The sequence below is a fragment of the Phoca vitulina genome, unplaced genomic scaffold (genome assembly GCF_004348235.1).
Source record: "Phoca vitulina isolate PV1807 unplaced genomic scaffold, GSC_HSeal_1.0 scaffold6, whole genome shotgun sequence".
Lineage (NCBI taxonomy): Eukaryota > Metazoa > Chordata > Mammalia > Carnivora > Phocidae > Phoca > Phoca vitulina.
Window position 1 is genome coordinate 627,949 of NW_022589709.1, and position 21,589 is coordinate 649,537.

At 44.4% G+C, this 21,589-nt stretch overlaps 1 protein-coding gene across 1 annotated transcript in view; it reads left to right on the plus strand.

Moving 5' to 3' along the window:
* The window catches only part of GALNT10 (polypeptide N-acetylgalactosaminyltransferase 10), a 217,880-nt gene that overhangs the window by 112,864 nt on the left and 83,427 nt on the right, over positions 1–21,589 (plus strand). The window contains exon 4 of the mRNA XM_032403576.1: positions 15,053–15,219. Coding sequence (XP_032259467.1) covers positions 15,053–15,219 — 167 coding nt within the window. The remainder of the gene's footprint in view (positions 1–15,052; positions 15,220–21,589) is intronic.

Sequence of the window (21,589 nt, forward strand, 5' to 3'; positions counted from 1 at the left end):
GCTATGCAGTAGTTGGCCTTCTTCCTCAACCCAAAGAGATCCTGGCTTCTGCCACCCTCAAGACACACAAACCAACTCCAAAAGCCCATCTGGTCAGTGGAAAACCCAAAACTATCATCTGTTTGGCAGAGGAAGGTATGTTGATTTGACTCCCATGAGAAGGTGCTAAAATGGTGCACCTATTTCTAGAAGAAGATTGTTTACCTAAGAGTACAAACACTGGGAGTTTTATTTTTTAAGATTTTATTTATTTGACAGAGAGAGACACAGCGAGAAAGGGAACACAAGCAGAGGAAGTGGGAGACAGAGAAGCAGGCTTCCCACGGAGCAGGGAGCCCAATGTGGGGCTCGATCCCAGGACCCTGGGATCATGACCTGAGCTGAAGGTGGATGCCTAATGACTGAGCCACCCAGGCGCCCCACACTGGGAGTTTTAAACAACAGAGCACTCCACAAGGATTTTTTCAAATGATCATTCCTTTATAAAAACACACACAACTCGCCCTTATATTCACTGAACAACAATTCGCTATATAGTGTATAGAGCACAGTGGTGATAAAACCCCACAGGCTGAGGGTAATTGCTCATGATGCCATGGTGGCCCAGGTGGCGCAGACTGGTAGGGCATCGCTAATCGTGTGGAACAATACCATGTGCCCCAGCAGCCTCAAGTGTCTGTGACCTGGAAGTCCCGATTTTCATGTTAGCATTATTTCTGGAGTTTACAAATCTTAATTCTATAAAGGTCCATTCTTTTCAAAATAATAAAGAAAAAATAAGGACACTTCATCCAGCTCAAGTACAACTTTTGGATGCTTGTTTTTGTTTTTCTTTTCTGAGAATGGACTTGGGAATAGGATGGACTCCTTGGCCGCAAGGTTACTTTGATGGGGCAGTCCCCTGCAAGGAGGCAGGGACAATAAAGGGAAAAGGAAATGTAGCTAGTTGGAATGTGGGAAAAACCAGCGAGGCTCTCTAGGAGGAGGATGTGGAACCAAGGCATAGCCAGGCCTCCCAGTGCCTGAAATGGGCAGATCTTTCCAAGTCCGGCTACCAGAGTCTCTTATGACACCCTCAACAGCAGAAATTTCTGGATCCCATCAATCAAGAGGCCTTGGCTCTTCTCTGTGTAGCTCTGTGTCTGCTTCCCTCTTAACCCTGGGACTCCCTTTCCATACATCAGGTGCATCTCCAAGAAAGAGAAAGATAATTTGATTGGCCTGGTGTACCCCATTTAGGCACATTTCTTGCTAGGCTATTGACCACTGGCAAGTTGTTGCATTGGCTGCCCTTGGGTCAGGGCTCTGCCCCTGCCCCCCAGCACCATCATGGCCAGGGAAGGTGGGTCACCAAGGCCCACCCAGGACTCCTTCCTCAGCCTTCCTCAGGCATGGAAGGCATGGCCAACTAGGATTGACCTGATCAGCACAGATGTTTCTTTTTGGACCAAGGTGGCACTTGATGCACCCTTATGTTTGCAGAGCATCAAGATGTTCCTGTCCTATTCCTTCTCAGCTCATACCTGCAAGTCCATTTTCTTTTAAAGATTTTATTTATTTGAGAGAGAGCTTGAGTGAGCATGAGCGGGAGCAAGGGGCAGAGGGAGAAGCAGGCTCCCTGCTGAGCAGGGAGCCCAACATGGGACTCGATCCCAGGACCCCAAGATCATGACCTGAGCTGAAGGCAGACGCTTAACCAACTGAGCCACCCAGGCACCCCTGCAAGTCCATTTTAAAAAGGAGGAAACTGAGGCCGATTTTATTTTTTTTTTTAATTTTTTTATTAACATATAATATATTATTTGTTTCAGGGGTACAGGTCTGTGATTTATCAGTCTTACACAATTCACAGTGCTCACCATAGTATAACTCCCCAATGTCCATCACCCAGTCACCCCATCCCTCCCACCCCACCCCCACTCCAGCAACCATCAGTTTGTTTCCTGAGATTAAGAGTCTGTTTTGGTTTGTCTCCCTCTCTGGTTTCATCTTGTTTCATTTTTCCCTCCCTTCCCCTATCTATGATCCTCTGTCTTATTTCTCAAAATCCTCATATCAGTGAGATCATATGATACTTAGCTTTCTCTGATTGACTTCTTTCGCTTAGCATAATACCCTCTGGTTCCATCCACATCGTTGCAAATGGCCAGATTTCATTTTTTTTTGATGGCTGCGTAATATTCCATTGTATATATACACCACATCTTCTTTATCCATTCATCTGTTGATGGACATCTAGGCTCTTTCCATAATTTGGCTATTCTGGACACTGCTGCTATAAACATTGGGGTGCATGTGCCCCTTCGGATCACTACATTTGTAACTTTGGGGTAAATACCCAGTAGTGCAGTTGCTGGGTCGTAGGGTAGCTCTATTTTCAACTTTTTGAGGAACCTCCATACTGTTTTCCAGAGTTGCTGCACCAGCTTGCATTCCCACTAATAGTGTAGGAGGGTTCCCCTTTCTCCGCATCCTCGCCAACATCTGTCGTTTCCTGACTTGTTAATTTTAGACATTCTGACTGATGTGAGGTGGTATCTCATTGAGGTTTTGATTTGGATTTCCCTGATGCCAAGTGATGTTGAGTACTTTTTCATGTGTCTGTTGGCCATTTGGATGTCTTCTTGGGCAGAAAGGTCTATTCATATCTTCTGCCCATTTCTCGATTGGATTAGTTGTTCTCTGGGTGTAGAGTTTGGTAAGTTCTTTATAGATTTTGGATACTAGCCCTTTATCTGATATGTCATTTGCAGATATCTTCTCCCATTCTGTTGGTTGTCTTTTGGTTTTGTTGACTGTTTCCTTTGCTGTGCAAAAGCTTTTTATCTTGATGAAGTCCCAATAGTTCATTTTTGCCCTTGCTTCCCTTGCCTTTGGTGATGTTTCCAGGAAGAAGTTGCTGTGGCTGAGGTCGAAGAGGTTGCTGCCTGTGTTCTCCTCTAGGATTTTGATGGACTCCTGTCTCACATTTAGGTCTTTCATCCATTTTGAGTCTATTTTTGTGTGTGGTGTAAGGAAATGGTCCAGTTTCATTCCTCTGCATGTGGCTGTCCAATTTTCCCAACAACATTTGTTGAAGAGACAGTCTTTTTTCCACTGGGCATTCTTTCCTGCTTTGTCGAAGATTAGTTGACCATAGAGTTGAGGGTCCATTTTTGGGCTCTCTATTCTGTTCCATTGATCTATTTGTCTGTTTTTCTGCCAGTACCATACTGTCTTGATGATTACAAATTTGTAATAGAGCTTGAAGTCCAGAATTGTGATGCCACCAGCTTTGCTTTTCTTTTTCAACATTCCTCTGGCTATTCGGGGTCTTTTCTAGTTCCATACAAATTTTAGGATTATTTGTTCCATTTCTTTGAAAAAAGTTGATGGTGTTTTGATAGGGATTTCATTAAATGTGTAGATTGCTCTAGGTAGCATAGACATTTTCACAATATTTGTTCTTCCAATCCATGAGCATGGAACGTTTTCCATTTCTTTGTGTCTTCCTCAATTTCTTTCATGAGTATTTTATAGTTTTCGGAGTAACAGATTCTTTGCCTCTTTGGTTAGATTTATTCCTAGGTATCTTATGGTTTTGGGTGCAGTTGTAAATGGGATCGACTCCTTAATTTCTCTTTCTGCTGTCTTCTTGTTGGTACATAGAAATGCAACTGATTTCTGTGCATTGATTTTATATTCTGCCACTATACTGAATTCCTGTATGAGTTCTAGCAGTTTTGGGGTGGAGTCTTTTGGGTTTTCCACAAAAAGTATAATATCATCTGCAAAGAGTGAGAGTTCAACTTCTTCTTTGCTGATTCGGATGCCTTTTATTTCTTTTTGTTGTCTGATTGCTGAGGCTAGGACTTCTAGTACTATGTTGAATAGCAGTGGTGATAGTGGACATCCCTGCTGTGTTCCTGACCTTAGGGGGAAAGCTCTGTTTTTCCCCATTGAGAATGATATTCGCTATGGGTTTTTCATAGATGGCTTTTATGATATTGAGGTATGTACCCTCTATCCCTACACTGTGAAGAGTTTTAATCAAGAAAGGATGCTGTACTTTGTCAAATGCTTTTTCTGCATCTATTGAGAGGATCATATGGTTCTTGTTCTTTTTTTTATTAATGTATCACACTGATTTGCGGATGTTGAACCAACCTTGCAGCCCAGGAATAAATCCCACTTGGTCGTGGTGAATAATCCTTTTAATGTACTGTTGGATCCTATTGGCTAGTATTTTGGTGAGAATTTTTGCATCCATGTTCATCAGGGATATTGGTCTATAATTCTCCTTTTTGATGGGGTCTTTGTCTGGTTTTGGGATCAATGCTGGCTGAGGCCCATTTTAAAGAGGAAGAAACTGAGGCTTGCAGAGGTTTGATAACTTGCCTGGGGTTATGCAACTAGTAGTTGGTCTTTTCAGTTCCATATCCATACAAACTACTTCTGATAAATGTGAACAAACATTGAATGAATGGACATCGGCTAGCATATTGAAAGCATCCACATTCCTACTAGTGGTAGTTTTTATGCTGAAGTTCACTGAAACTCCCAGAGACCCACTTCTTTAGGCTGCATGGTCCAGCCACCCACAGACCTGCCAAAGCCCCCAGGTAGCACTTGGAACATGACAGCAGACACCAGCTCCTTGAAACCTTTATGATTTGGATTTATTCTTTACATCCAGAGTTTCCAAAGGCTTTCCTCTTTGTGGTGTGACTAAACTGAAGAGCCAGCCCCCACTCCCAGTCCAGTAGCTGCTGGCCATGTAGGCTGGGATCTCCATGCAACCTCAGTAAGCCTCACCTCCATACTTGGAAAACAAAAGGGTTGGACTAGGCCCTTCTAACTCCAGTTCAACCCAGCAACCATTAATCACCCACTCCCTGTTGGCAAGGCACAGGGCTGGGCATGAGGATACATTACTCCTAAGGCCTTCACACTTTGTCTTTCTAGGCCATTTTCATTCTGCTCTCCCCTCACAGCCTCACGCAGGGAGGCAGGAAAAATTATCATAATTTATTACTGCTTATTTGTCTGCCCCCCCCCATTCAACTCTGTATCCCTTAGGGACAATGACTCGTTCCTTACCAGTATAATCCCAGGGCTTAGCATAGTATCTGTCACATAGTAGGCGCTCAGTAAACATTTCTTGAATACATATGATTGAGGGAGTGAGCAATTGCGAATTTTTGAGCCATGAGCTGGCTAAAGCCTGGGGTACCAAGAATGGGATGCATGTCTACAAGAGCACAACTCTTATTTAGGCCTTACTAAAGCCCAATTCTCTGGAACGTCCATCCCTGATTCCAAGAGAATTGAAATCAGGAGCATTCTTTTGCTATGAGTTCTCTCCACATTTACCTATCTCCAAGGACAGAGCTAGCCACTCCCTCCATGTGGCTGTTTTAAATGTACAGTCTCACCTAGTTATCATGACATTTTCATGGTATTACCATCCCCATTTCACAGATAAGAAACTGAGGCTCAGCAAGTATGGAAACCTACCCCTGGGTCTTGTGGCTGCAGAGTGGCAGAGTCAGGATTTGAATCCAGGTGAGAGCACTTTTGCTCCCTTAGACACATACAACATCAGGTTTGTTCAGTTGACTTGCTGGGTCTGTGGATGGTGTCCTGTGCTAGGGAATTAAATGTCTTTTGTAATTCCCTTCAAAATGATTGGATTGTTCTATTCAAAGTTGACTCGGAGAGAAGATTTTTGAAATGCTTCCCTTTGATTTTGACTTCCTTTCTTTCATATTCTAGTGCTCCAGCATTAAGCCCTGAGGGGGCATCTTAAGGGCCAGTATATTAGATTTGTCTTTGTGTCCCAAGAGCTCAGAATCCTTCGGTGAATATTAAATTGGGGGCTGCTCAGCCACAGATGGGCTCAGTTACCTCCTGGGCATCCCACTGCCTCCCACCCTCACAACAGCGCTCTCAGCCCAGCCCCTTTCTCCCAGTCAGTGATAAGCAGAATTCTGCAGTGAGAGACAGAGGCTGCCCCCTGAAGATCAGAGGTGACTCCTGGGGGACCATTTCTGCCTCTGTCCTTCAGAAGCCATCCTTAGTTCCAAAACAGATTCATTTGATTGAGAGGGCTTAGAGATGATCCAGTTATAACAGCAAGGATTCTTTTAGTGATGAGTGACAGAGACCTAACTCAGACTGGCTTAAGAAAATGTATTGACTCACTAGCTGAAAAGGCCAGGAGCAGAGCTTGGCTTCAGCTATACCTGGATCCGAGTCCCTAAATGATGCCAGTAGGAACCTCTCTCCAACTCTTGGCTCTATTTTCTACTCTGTTAAATTCATTTTAAGACAGAGAGCACACATGGTGGCCCCAGACAGACCAGATTTATATCAGTATTTCAGCAGAAAAGAGCAGATCTCTCTCTTAGCCAAGATGTCCTCTGATTTACAGGTGCCCATCCCCGAACTGTCACTGTGGTTGGAGAGATGGAGTGTTCTGATTGGCTGAGCCAGGCTCCCTTGCCCATCCTCAAGGCAATGCAAAGACCTCCCCCTGAGCCCTATAGAATTGAGGGGTGGAAGATTCCTCAAGGAAAATCGGGATGCTATTACCAAAGAAGGAAAAAGAATACAAAGCAAGTGCCTGAGACTTGCTTATTGCGTCTCTACCTGAGATCCAGCAAGAAGAGGGGGCTTGGATTATTGCATGGCAGAGCAGAAACTAGAAGACAGGATGTCAAGCTCCTACTTAGTTCCCTCAATTTTTGTCTTTTATCTCTTCATTCTTCTTTTTGCCTGTACAATTAATATCATTGCTACATTATCTATATAAAAGTATTAATATGTATAAAGGGCAGATGGGTTTTCAATCCAGGCTTTCACCCTCACCAGCTGTTCGACCTCAGGCAAGTCACTTAGCTTTTCTGTGCTTGGTTTCCTCCTCTTTGTAATGGGAGTAGTGAGTCTCTACCTCGAAAAGAGCATTGTTAATCAAATAAAATGACTCTGTGCATATAAAGCGCTTAGAACGATGCCAGACATAATGGAGATCCTTAACAGATATTTTCGGTTGTCATCATTATCATCTTCCACCTTATTTTTCACTGCTTATCAGTATTCCCTAGTTTGTATTTAAGCTTTCCCTATTGATGGATGTTCACTTTGTTTCTCCTCTTTTCACTGTTTCCCAGTGGGTCAGGGAACACCGCTGGTCATACCCTTTGTCCTCACACTGTGCATGTGTGACTGTTGAGGCGGGACCTCCCTAGACCGCGAACCAGGTGATGACAGACATGCCTGTGCAAGGGGCCACCTGCTCTTCACTCTGGTCTAGCTGTAAGGGCCAAAACTCCACAGGCGCCTCTTTTATGGTGCCATCGGGGGCCAGAAATATTGAGGCAAGAGGGCATCGCCATCGAGTGGGTTTGCCGTGTGCCATGTCGTAGAAACAAATACATGTTCAGAGAAGGGTGCAGAGAAATACATTCCCTAAATGTTTAGCAGAGGTCAGCCCCAAGTGTCAGGATGTTGCTGTTGTTACCAGTTGTTCATTAGCCTTTCTGTGCTTTTTAGACTTTTATCCCGAGCAGTTACCACTTTTGTCATCAAGAAAAACATTGTGTTATTTTTTTATTCAAGTATAATTAGCATACAGTGTTTTATCAATTCCAGGTACACAATATAGTGATTTAACAATTCTCTACATGACTCATTGCTCATCACGATAAGCGTACTCTTCATCCCCATCACCTATTTCACCCACCTCCACCCACCTCCCCTCTGATAACCATTGGTTTGTTCTCTATAGTTAAGAGTCTGTTCTTTGTCTCCTTTTATTATTGTTGGCTTGTTTTGTTTCTTAAATCCCACATATGGATGAAAATGTATGGTATGTCTTTCTCTGACTTGTTTCACTCAGCATTTTACTCTCTAGGTCCATCCCTGTTGTTGCAAATGGCAAGATCTCATTCTTTATTATGGCTGAATGATATAACATTGTTTATCAGTGGACACATGGGTTGCTTCCATATCTTAGCTATTGTAAATAATGCTGCAGTAAACATAGGGCATATATCTTTTCGATATAGTGTTTTTGTTTTCTTTGGGTAAATACTCAGTAGTGGAATTCCTGGATCATACGGTAATTCTATTTTTAATTTTGGGGGGAACCTCCATACTGTTTTCCAGAGTGGTCGCACCAGTTTGCATTCCCACCAGCAGTACAAGAGGGTTACTTTTTCTCCACATCCTTGCCAACACTTCTTATTCCTTTGTGTTTTCTATTTCAGCCATTCCAACAGGTGTAAAGTGATGCTCAACATCAGTAATCATCGGGGAAATGGAAATTAAAACCACAATGAGATATCATTTTACACCTGTCAGAATGGCTAAAATAAGTGTTGTTTTAAATAAATACTATCTAGATTTGAGTCCTGGATCTAAGTCCCTTACCTGTCTGGGCCCTGTTTTCCTTCTGTGGAAAATGAGATTAGTACTCTCTGGTTCTCCTCCCTCCCTAGGGTTGGTACAGATTAAAGCAGAGAGAAGGACAAGTGCTCTGGAAACCATCAGGCACAATGAACCATGGGAAGACAGAGTTGTTATTGTCTGGTCATGGCCAAACCCAGCCTCCTTACATTGGGAATACTGTGCCCTAATTTCCCTTCCTGGAGACCACATTCTCTGTGGCCACTTTCTAAAGGCATCGGGCACAGGGATGCCTCGTGTTTATCACACACCTAAGAACTGGGCATAACTCCACCATCCAGTGGTGAAATCTCAAGACACAACATGCAGACAGGTCTTAAAGAGGACTGCTAAGATGGGGGTGTCAGTGGGGGCGGGGGCCTTCTGTTTCTTCCCTGCCATCCCCAGGCCTCCTCTTCCTGCTGGTATCTGAGGCCTCATAAGAAGAGGAAAGATGGGGCTTTTTGCATGAGTTCCCCTACAGGAAGGTGGCTTATGGGCAGGTCTGTGGCATCACACTTCCTGCTGGATTCTGGAGAGATTGATTTCAGCATGTCAGACAATTTTTTATTTAAACAAAGAGCCTCTACTAAGCTGGAACCCAGCTAATGACTAGTGCCCATGGCAAAAGTCAAAGTGTTGTTGTGTGTTTATTTAGTAAGTAAATGAGTGGATGGATAGAGGAGGGAGAAAAAGACTAGTCCCGAGGCCCCCTAAAAAAGGTGCATGTTCAAGGCTATGATCCAAGCTGAGCCTTTCATTTGAGTTCTGAATAATCTGCAATTCCATAACTGAATCAAATTAGAAGTGAATTTAGTCTATTGTGGCACTGCCTATTTCCCTCAATACGTGATGGTGTTTGTGTGTCTGCTGGCAGACTGTGGGGCCCAGCCTGGGGTTTGAGAGAGCCAGGCTCTCTGTGGGGTAATAGCTCTATTATATTTCGCCCCGTGGACTCCAGGCAGCTTATTACTGCTAACAGCCCCCCGCCCCAACCCTGCTTCAGTCGAACGAGCCTCCTGTGAAATTGGATGGAAGGCAGGAACTTCCTTAGCAAACTAGATATCGCCGTCTTTCTTGGCCACAGAGGACCCAGCCGAGTCAAGGGAAAGGGATTTTTAAGAGAGAGGTGCTTTCGTTTATTTGCGAAAACTCACATATGAAGTTGGAGATGGCTCCCAGAGAAAGCTGGCTGACGTGACCAAAGGGATTAGAGGTGGGGGAAGGGCCAGAAGAGGGCTGCTGTGTGAGGCCTGGCTAGAAACCATCCAACCAGACGGAGGAGCAAGACAGGACGTGAAAGAAGTCCCAAGGTCCCAAGAGGAAAGAGACTGACTTGTCCAGCAGAACTGGACTGGCAGAATTTGGCCGGGGGCAAGGGGGGTTCCTGTCCACACAGTTGGAACTGAGCTCACTGCCAGACACCAAGGGTTCATTCCTGTCCCTGCCGCCCACCCCCAGCTTCCCTTGGTGCCTCTAGCAGAGGTAGAATTTGAAACTAAGGAGACTGGGGACCCTGACCCATTTCTCCCTAATGTTTCTTTCTGAAAATTATCAAACATACAGAGAAGTTTTTAAAGAATTGCACATTGAGCGCTCATGTTCCCACCACCTAGATTCTGCAGTTAACATTTCTCTCCCCGTTTTATCACGTATCTGTCCATCCCTCTCTCCATCTGTCAATCTATTTTATTTTTTGAGATGTTTCAAAGTAGGTTGCAGAGAGCCCCTGATGCATTTTGGCAGTTGAACAGTGGATTGCAGCGGCATACAAAAGGAGACAGTTTGTTGTTACATTTGTTGTTCCACATTTTCTCCAAAAAACTTCTTACCAGTCTTGTGGAGCTAGCTCCCTCCCACAATGCCTTTTACTTGTGGGCTGTCAGTTTCAAAGGTCTCCAGGGGCCTGGGAGGCAATGTAAGGGAGTGAAACAGCTCTGGTGTAAGGCTGAGGGGACCCAGAGAGCGCCTGTTCCATGGAGAGGGGTGTCCACTGTCAACTCCAACCCACTGCTGCCATGTGAGACTCATGAGAATTTTTTGTGAAATCTTCTACTTTTGAAGTGTTTGCAAATAATGTTTACAGACTGGGCAAAGGGTATCAAAGATGATTTTTGTGTATGAGTTTTCTGCAGCTGCTTTGGCAGATTACCATAAACTTAGCAGTTTAAACAACACAGTTATTCTTAACAGTTCCGCAAGTCAGAAGTCCAACATGGGCTAAAATCGAGGTGTTGGCCAGGCTTCATTCCCTTCTGAGGGCCCTGGGGAATCTTGCTTATCTGGGTTATTGGCAGACTGGTTATGAAAAGTGAAACTCTGTTTTCCTGTTGGCCATCAACTGAGGATCATTCCCAGATTCTAAAGGCCGCCCACTTTCCTTGGCTTATGACCCCCTTCCTCCATCTTCAAAGCCAGCAATAGTGAGTTGAGTCCCTCTCACACTTCACTTCTCTACTCCCTCCTTCTCATCTCTCTGAGCCAGCCAGAAAGGTTCTCTGCCTTTAAGGACACTTGTGGTTACATTGGACCTACTTGGGTAATCCAGGCTTCTCAAACTCATCTCAAGGTTCTTAACCTTAATGACATCTGCAAAGTCCCTTTGCCATGTAAGATAACATATTCATAGCTTCTGGGGATTAAGGCTTAGATATCTTTGGGCTGCTACTCTGCCTACCATACCTGGCTTCTGACTGGAGACAAAGTAGACAGTTTTGACATTCCACCTGGGCCTGCCTGGTCCTCAGGTCCTATCTTCTGGGCCCTGGGAAAATCCTTAATATCTCTAATGAAATATACCCCACAGACAAAAAGAAGTGAAGGACAAAAGGAATCTCAAATTTTATAAAATCAGATTGTTAGCAATGATATTGGAATTGCTTTTCTGAAGCAATTATATATTATAGGAAAAAGCAAATAAGTAACAATGTTAAGAACCTAGATTTTTAGCAAAAGAGATAAAATAGATAAAACCAGACAAAGACATCACAAGAAAACTATAGACCAATATCCATTTTGAATGTAGATGCAGAAATCCTCAACAAAATACTAGCAAACCAAATTCAGCAATATATAAGAAGGATTATACACCATGACCAAGTAGGGTTTATCCTAGGAAGGCAAGGTTGGTTCAACATATGGAAATCAATCAATGTAATACACTTTATTAATAGAATAGAGGAACAAAACCCATATGATCATTCCAGTAGATGCAGAAAAAGCATTTGACAAAATCCAACACTTTTCCATTATAAAAACATTCAACAAACTAGGAATATAAGGGAACTTCAGCAAGTTGATAAAGAACATCTGTGAACAACCAACATTAACATTATATTTGTTGGTGAAAGATTGCAAGCGTTTCCTTCTAAGACCAGGAACAAAATAAGGGTATCTGCTCTTGCCACTTCTATTCAACATTGTACTGGAGTTTCTAGCCAAAGCAATTAGACAAGAAAAAGAAATAAAAGGCATCTAGCTTGGAAAAAGTGAAACTCTCCATTTGCTCATGACATTGTCTTATATATAGAAAATCCTGAGGAATACATACATACACAAAACTAGAACTAATAAGCGAGTTCAGCAAGTTGCAGGATACAAGTTCAATGTACAAAAATCAATCATATTTCTATACATTAGTAAGAACAATCTAAAAAGGAAATGCATATTTACTAGACATTTCTCCAGAGAAGATATACAAATGGCCATTAAGTATTTGAAAATATACTCAACATTATTAGTCATTAGGAAAATGCAAATCAAACCAAATGAGATACCACCTCACACCCACTAGGATGGCTATAATCAAAAGGATGGATGATAACAAGAGTTGGTCAACATGTGGGGAATTTGGAACCCTCATAGGTTGCTAGTGGGAGTGTAAAATGTTCTTGCCACTTTGGAAAACAGTTTGGCTGTTCTTTGAAGAGTTAAACATGGAGTTATCATATGGCCCAGCAGTTCTACTCCTTGGTATATATACCCAAGAGAACTAAAAACATGTCTACACAAAAACTTAAACATGAATGTTTGTACCAGCATTATTCATAATAGCCAAAAGGTAGAAACAACTCAAATGTCAATCAATTGATGAATACATAGATAAAATATGGTATATCCATACATTGGAATATTATTCAGCCATAAAAAGAATGAAGTCCTGATACATGCTACAACATGGATGAACCTTAAAGAGATGTTCATTGAAAGAAGCCAGACAGAAAAGGCTACATATTATATGATTCCATTTACATAAAATGTGCAGGATAGGAAAACCAATGGAAACAGAAAGCAAATTAGTAGTTACTAAGGACTGAGGGGAGGGATAAGGGGTAGTGACTACTAATGGATATGAAGTTTATTTTAGGGGCAATGACAATGTTCTGGAATTAGATAGTGGTGTTGGTTGTACAACTTTGTGAGTATATTAAAAACTACTGAATTATACACTTTAAAGGGGTGCATCTTATGTTGAATTTTATGGTATATAACTCATATCTCAATTAAAAGGACATGCAATATAAAATTAAGGTTCAGTAAAACTCTGTAGTCCTATCTATTAAATATTAAACTTCAGCATGAACTCATGATGCATGCATTAAAATATATTTCTAGCTCTGGGGCACCTGGGTGGCTCAGTCAGTTAAGGGTCTGCTTTCAGCTCAGGTCATGATCTCAGGGTCCTGGGATTGAGCCCCACATCGGGCTCCCTGCTCGGCGGGGAGTTTGCTTAGCTCCCGGCCCCTCCCCCATCTTGTGCTCTCTCTCTCTTTCTCTCAAATAAATAAAATCTTTTAAAAATAAATAAAATAAAATAAAGCATTTCTAGCTCTGACCACTGTAAAGGCATAGAAACCATAACCAACCCAGGAGTAATGAATGCCCTTAGCACCCGTATTGCAGTATCCAAATGGAGATCTCGATGATAATCTGGAGCCGGGGTTCCTTAGCAGAATGGCTGATCCAGGTTAGGGCAGAAAATGTACAAGTTAAGCATGGAGAATCTTTTGTAATCTTTTATCAATACTCTGTGGTCATATCCAAAGGACTAGGAGCCAACTTGAGAAGACTCTCTTGGACTCGAGATGGTATTATTTGGGAACCAATAAGAATAATAATATTTGCACTGAACTGAAACATTAATTATGTGAAAATTTATGAGTTCATAATGAAAACAAATAATTGGCCATCTTTGGAACATGGTAGGGAACCAAGTCATTCTGAAAACTGACAATCAAGAATGTGTCATGTCTTGGGGCAGCTGGGTGGCTCAGTCGTTAGGTGTCTGCCTTCGGCTTGGGTCATCATCCCAGGGTCCTGGGATCGAGCCCCGCATCGGGCTCCCTGCTCTGCGGGAAGCCTGCTTCTCCCTCTCCCACTCCCCCTGCTTGTGTTCCCTCTCTCGCTGTGTCTCTCTCTGTCAAATAAATAAATAAAGTCTTAAAAAAAAAAAGAATGTGTCATGTCTTTCCTGTACTTTTCCTATACTTTCCTGTACCTCAACCAAATAGTTGATGTGGTGATTTTTCTTCATTATAGTATCCCAGCTAGTAAATGAAGAATGATAGAATAAGAGTATCACCATTTTGAAAACCCCTGATGAACTGAAGGATTTAGGCATTGATCATCAGTGGCCACCAACATCACAAAAGGAAAGACCACTGAAGAGTATGTTTCCTATAGGAGGCTCACGCCACTATAAAGAGGTTGCCAGAATATCTCACCGAATTAGGCCAAGCCTCTAGACCTAGTTGCCAATTTACAGGAGCCAAGGAGGGGTGGACAGAGGAAGGTATTCAGAGACACCACAGCAACGCAAGCAGCAAAATGCAGCCTGTAGGAGATCCGACAGCGCAAATGACCCAGTTTCTTCAACAAACAAGTTGTAAGGAAAAAAGAGACTTAGAAGGTGCATCAGCTAAAGGCAGCATGTGGGCCTTGTCTTGATCCTGATTTAAACAACTGTAAAAAGATAACAGATCAGGGAAACTTGAACACCAACTAGATATCTGATGGTATTAAGGAACTATGTTAATTCTCTTGGGTGTTACAATGATATTAAAGGCCCACAGGGGCAGGGCCTCCCACCCCCAAGCTTACCATGGGACTGAGCAGAAGTGAAAACGTGCCCTCCGCCAGTAGAGCCCAGGGAGGGAGAGCGGAGGGGGCTGGGCCAGTGAAGCCCAGTTGATTCTTCCAAACTCGGGCATAAATGGTTTCTCCTCCACGGGTGAGAAGTGTGCGAGGGGTGAGGAGAGAGGCCAGAGGGCTACTGAAGGGCTTTCTTCCACGTGGAATCATGAGGATGGGGAACCATGTTCCTGTAGCGAGGGAGGGCACCCAACCCCAGGGCTGCTGTCGTGGGTTAGTAACTGCTCTTATACAGAGTCAGGGGCTTCTCGTAGACATATCCCTGTCCACCGTGTGTGTAGGAATTGGAGACAGGACTTCGGGGTGCTAAGTGGAAGGAGGTTCTAAAGTGACTGAGGTGTCCCTGGCTTTCACTCGTTCCCAGAAGGCTAGAAAGGTGTGGCATTTGCAGTTAGCCAAACCGTGTGCTTGTGGAGTTCTCTTGGCAAGATGAGAGCTGAACCTATCGTCTGCTGTCCCCTGTGTCTCCCTCTAGCTGCAATGGCAAACGCTACCTGGAGACACTCCCCAACACCAGCATCATCATCCCCTTCCACAATGAGGGCTGGTCCTCCCTCCTCCGCACCGTCCACAGCGTGCTGAACCGCTCGCCCCCGGAGCTGATCGCCGAGATTGTGCTGGTTGATGACTTCAGCGATCGAGGTAGGGCCCACCCCACCCAGCTTCCTGCCCCCCACACTCCATTCAGTGACTGGCCAAAAGGGTGGCAGGTTTTCTTCAGCAGCACCAACAGGTGGGCCACTGTTTACTGATGCTTGCTGTGTGCCTGGCCGTGACCCTGGCCCTATACACAGTATCTTAGTTCTCACAACATCCCATGAAGTACATTCTGTTTTTATCCTGTTTGTATCGATGTAGAAGTGCACTAAACTGCAAATAACAGAAAACTCGATAAACAATAGCTCAAACAAGTAAGGGGGCTCATTCATTCATTCATTTCTAATAGGATCCAGGATTGGTACAGCTGCCTCAGGCTATCATCAAAGCACCAGGCTTCTCTGTTCCTGCTTCCTCATCCTCATGGTCACAAAATGGCTGCTGTACCTCTGGGAAGTCTGCCTTTCAGACAGGGAGAAGAAGGAAGGGTAAAGAGAACAAAGCCTCCCTTTTTCAAGATTTTACCTTCTTATTCAGGAAAGACTTTTGGCCAGAACTCTGACATCCAGGCATCCCTATCTGCCAGGATGGCTAGAAATGGAAGTGTTTTGATTTGGGGCCTCTTGAAGAGAGGTAGGAAAGGGAGACGTGCATTAGAGAAGGTGTTGAGTGAGCCCTTCTCCAGTGTCTGCCACGCCATTCTACCGCTGAGAAGACTGAGCTACAGCTTGCCTGCTCTGAGCGGTCTCGCTGCCGTGGTTGAACCCGACGGCCGCAGTAGGCAGGGCTATGCTCATCCACTCTTGCCATTGAGGTACCAACCACAGCAGGACCCTCTCTCCTCGAGCAGGCCAGGTTCCATCCTGCCTCGGGATCTTCCCCCGCTGCTTCCTCTGCCCACACATCCTCTTGCCTCTTCCCCTCTCTGGCTCCTCACACCATCTTCAGTTAGGTGCACCACCAGCACTGCTCACTCTTCTTCGTGTGTAGTTGCGTAGTTGTGTGGCTGTTGGTTGGCCTGTTTGTTGTCAGTCCTCCTCACTAGATCATTCGTGGTCTAGAGCAGGGGATCCATAACTGTGTGTGACTTAGTGAACGAATGAACAAGGAGGGAGGAAGGGAGGAAATACGTGGCAGACACACACACACGCGCACGCGGCCACACGAGCAGCAGGGTCATCTTCAGCCACTGAGACAGCCGTGGCTGGGGAAGACACAGACGTTCCTTCCATGGCCGGTGCTAGCCTGTGTTTTGTGCTCAGCCTCAGGTCCCTGTCACCTGTGTTCTGAAGCATCAGCTGTCCTGGGGGTTGACCCTACACCACTTGGTAGGGTCCCTCTCTGAGTGTCATGGGGCATGAGTCCTCCAGAGGTAGAATAAACCACACATCTGCTGGATTAGAAACGAGTGTTTCTCCCTGCTCAATTAGAAAAGAATTGTAAGACCATCTAGGCTGCTGGCTTCCAGTGTGTATCTCAGAGCAGTAAGGGCCCAGGGATGCCTCACAGAACACTGTGAGCAAGAGGGTAAACCTCGCCGGTGCGGGGGCGGGGGGGGGGGGGGGGTGGCGGGTGTTCAGCTCCCTCTCCTGGCATGGTCTATATTTGGTTTCTGAAAAGGTATTCACTAAGAGCAGCTGCACTGCTTAAAAATGCGTGATAATCACAGCTATCACTTAGCCTGCTCCTTTTACAGGTGGAAAACCCGAGGCCTGGAGCAGTGGACAGGCTTAACTAGAGCACACAGCTGGCTGGTTGCAGAGGAGGGACGAGAAGCCCGTCTCTGGGCTCCTGGGGCAGCCTGTCCCTCCTCACCTCAGCTGGTTATGAGAAACATCAGCAGAAGTGCAATACTCTTTTCTATCCCCAAGGACACTTTTCAATAAATTACTTTTCCATTGTATTAAAGAGCAGAGTTCCTGCTATAAAGAGCTCATCATCAAAAACATCCAATCCTGGACTATAATGGTTTGTACCTCTAATATCCCAGTTTCCTCAGTGATAAAAATAACATGATGCACCCACCCCCCAATAATAAAAGAATGTGGCAGTCTTGAGAAAGAAGAGGCAGATTTCCTAAGAATGACATTTTCCTAGCATATCTATTTCTCCAGAGAGCAAAAATATTGATCCAATGTGGTGCCATTGCCAGACCCTAATAAGATAGGGAAGAGAGCAGATAGTATCCCATTTCCCAGATGCGAATGACACCTGAGGCCCCTAATTGTTGCCCCTTTTTCTCAATGAATCAGGCGTGCAACCCAGAGACCCAACTCCTGCGTCATGCCCCTCAGTCCTGCACAGTAGCTGTCAGATTTCACAACCTGCATTTTTCAGAAAAGCAATCATTATTCTAGTTTCAAGAAGGAATTCTTAAGGCAGCTTTGGAAGGAAACTTACTCAGCAGTGATTGTTTTAAAAATGAGATTTGGGAGAAACAATTTCAGAACTATGGAGAGGCCTGTCCAAAGTACAGCAAATATGGGCCATCATAAAAGATAGATTTTTCTGGGCCATGTGAGCAGAGGCAGTTCTCAGAGTTGAAATTCATAGATGCTAACTACAGGCTAGATTGGCATTGCTCAGCAGAAGGCATTTTCCTCTGAAATGAGTCTCCTCCAGGCTCCTCAGGGCAACTAATTGTAATTCAGCTAAGGGTTGAGCCCTCGGGTAGGAGACAAAATTGGAGTAGATGAATGCTTGAAATAAGATCCCCAGCTTTGTGCAGGCAGCACTGGGACTAGACTGGAGGCTGCTGCTGACCCCAGAATAATCCTGGCCTTGCCTGCAAATAGAGCGCTACAGAGTTTTCCAGGGGTGTCCAAAAGCTCTTCAAATGTGTGAGCTTTGCTTGAGGATTAGGAGGACATAAAGGTGTTTTTGCTCTAGTGGGAGAGAGCGATGAGGGTATAGGGGAGCAGACCTGCCTCCAGATTACACTGCCCGGTTGGGAGATTGTTTATTAGAAGAAACAAGAGAGGCCTTTGTTCATTTGGTTTTTTCTACTCCTTTTCTCCTTCTCCTCCCCACTTTCAAATAGTGTCGGTGTTGCAGAAAAACAGGATATGTAGTAATGGAAAGGGTTATTGTCCTTACCTGAATGATGATGGGCTCCCTGGAATGATGAGGCACAGAAAGGAAAGGCTATGGTATGATCTCATTGACGGTATTCTCCCCAGCTCAACTCCCCATCAGGGAACAAACAAACACATGCACAGGGAATGGTTCCCTAGGAGGAAATCTTAAGCAAGTGTTTCAAGTGTTTGCAGAGCTATTGATGGATTGTTGCCAGTGATTGGTGCTGGGAGGATTATGGACATTGCTGGACCCACTGGCTCACACAAGAGAGGCCCTCACCAATGAAGCCGGAGCCAGGTCCTCTTTCCACGAGGGGCTTATTAATTCTGACCTGCACTCTCATACCATGCCAGTCGTGGGGACCCATCAAGGCCATCCATTGTGCCCTGTCCTGATCTGCATTTCAACATACCACTCTTGACACTGCCCCTGAGCATATGGGTCTGTTCCTTTCTCAGCCTCCATCTGCTTCCAGGACCCCCTCAACTACTGGGGTGCCCATTCCCCACTTGCACCGTACTGTTTCAGTTCTTTAACCCTGAGATTTGTACGGCGTATTTTGTTTTTCTCTACACTTCTCCTGATTTAATTCATATTCGTATATTCAACAAATTTCATGAACTGCCTGTACTACCTGCTGTGCGAGGCACTGGGAATGCACCAGGACTAAGACAGACTTCCCCCCCAGCCACTCCCATCTAGAAGGGCAGACAGACGGGGTAAGGGACAATTGTAAGACCATGAATGTGTGCCCGTTGGTGGAGATCCAGGCTCTGAGGAGCACAGACAAGGTCAGGGAAGACATCCCAGAGAAAATTCCAGCTAAACTCAATCCTAAGGGATAAGCAGATACTACTCCCCAGGGCATGGGAGGGGAAGAGTGTCGGAGGCCGAGAGAACGGCATGAGCCCAGGCTAGGAGCGAAGGAGAAAACGTTGAAGGTGCAGAAAGACCTGTTGATAACCTTATCATCTGCAGGCAATTACTATTAGCATTTAGGATTTTCCCCCCCTCAGGGTTTTTTTTTTAATAGACTTTATTTTGTAGATCAATTTTAGGTTCACTGCAAAGTTAAGCTGAAAGTGCAGACAGTTCCCATATACCCCTCCACCCTCACCCCACACGTAGCTAGCCCCCAGGCCCTTTCAGTGCTCTGCACCTGCATCAGAGTGGTCCATTGGTGACAATTGAGGGACCTATGTTGACACATCATTATCACTCCAAATATATAGTTTTATATTGGGGTTCACTCTTGGTGTTGTATATTCTGTGGGTTTGGACAAATGTATGAGGACATATATCCACCATTATGGGATCATACTGAATCGTTTCATGGCCTTAAAACTCTTCCGTGCTCTGCCTGTTCATCCTTCCCTCTCCCTAGTCCCTGGCAGCCACTGACCTGCTTGCTGGCTCCATAGTTTTGCCTTTTCCAGAATGTCTAATATAACTGGAATCATTCTCTATGTAGCCTTTTCAGATTGGCTTCTTTCACTTAGTAATATGCATTTAAGGTTTCTCCTTGTCCTTTTATGGCTTGTAGCTCATTTCCTTTTGGTGCAGACTAATACTCCATTATCTGGACGTATCACAGTTTATTTATCTACTCTTCCGCTGAAGGACATCTTGGTTCCTTCCAAGTGTGGGCAGTTATGAATAAACCCGATTATAAACATCCATGCACAGGTTTTTGTGTGGACATGTTTTCGGCTAACGTAGGTAAATACCAAGGAGCACAATTGCTGGATTACATAGTCAGAGTATGTTTAGTTGTGTAAGAGACTGCCAGACTCTTCTTACAAAGTGTCTGTACCATTCTGCATTCCCGGCTATGAATGAGAGTTGCTGTTGATCCACACCCTAGTCAGCATTTGGATTTGTCAGTGTTCTGGATTTTTGCCCTTCTAATAGGTGTGTAGGAGTATCTCATTGTTCTAATTTGCATTTCCCTATGACCTTTGCTGTTGAGCATCCTTTCACATGCTTATCTCCCATTTTTATGTCTTGTTTGGTGTCCAGTGTCTTTTCATGTCCATTTCCTTTTTCATACCCTCCCAATCCCCCTCTAGCTCCACTCCAGCTGAGGTAACTAATGTTAATAGTCTGATGTGCATTATCCTGCATAGTAATACTAACAGGTAACAGCATGTAGTAACAAGAACTAGGACTCACTGAGCGCTTACTTTGTGCTAAGTGAATTCACTCATTCATTCCCATGCCACTCTTGAGGGTTCTGTCATTCCTGGAGTGAAAACCACTGGACTCAGTGATCTCAAACCACTTTTTTCTACTTGAAAATGGTCACATTTTTATCCCCATTTTACAGATGAGAAAACTGAGATACAGAGAGGTTAAGGAAATAGCCGGCATGTACTTAGCCCAAAGAAGCAGAGCTTTGATTTAAAACAGTGCATGCTGATGCTAAAGCCTTTACCCCTAATCTTTACATGTTTTTTTTTCCTTTTAATGGGGTCATCCTGTACACATTACTCTTTTTATTCCTGTTAATATATCACAGACATCCCTTAAGTCAAAAAGATAGAGAGCTAACTCATCTGTTTTTTAATAGCTAAATCATGTTCCATACTGGGAGCCGACGTTTAGTGCCTTTACGTTGCACTTTGTGTCATGGTCATCCGGTCATATTTAACTTTGTATCCGGGCTTCTCTTACTTAACTTTCTACAATCCGTTCCCCTTGTCATTATAAACTGACTATCACATCTCTCCTCCTCTGAGGCAACTGTGAAATAGAGACGGGAGTCAGATGACCCCAGAGTATGAGCAATATTGTTGGAGAGGCTGATCCAGAGAACACAACATTGATCTGTTCCTCCCGCTCTCCTCCTGAACTAACTGACCCCGGGACAAGCTGAGCGGCTGAGGAACTGTAAGCCTCCGTGGCAGGGCAGAGCCCACGCCAGTGAGCGCACCACGGGCAGGAAAGGATGAAGCAGGCCATGCAGGCGGAATGACTGTTTGTATTTTGGCCTGCCCAGCATCACCTCCCCTGACCACCTCGGAAGTGAAATACTGTTCCCTCTATAGTATGAGGGCAGGAGAAGCAGTTCCGTCTTACAGACGACAAAACCAAGGCTCAAAGAGATGGGCAGTAAGTGGCCTAAACTGCTTACCTGCCCGTACAGTCTAGGAGTCCGCCCTTATGGGTGGGGATATGTCCCAAGGACCCCAGTGGGTGCCTGAAACCACAGATAGTACCAACTCCCTGTTTACCATAGTTTTTCCTATACATACATACCTCTGATAAAGTTTAATTTATAAATTATGCACAATAAGAGATTAACAACATAATAAAATAGAACAATTATAACAATAGA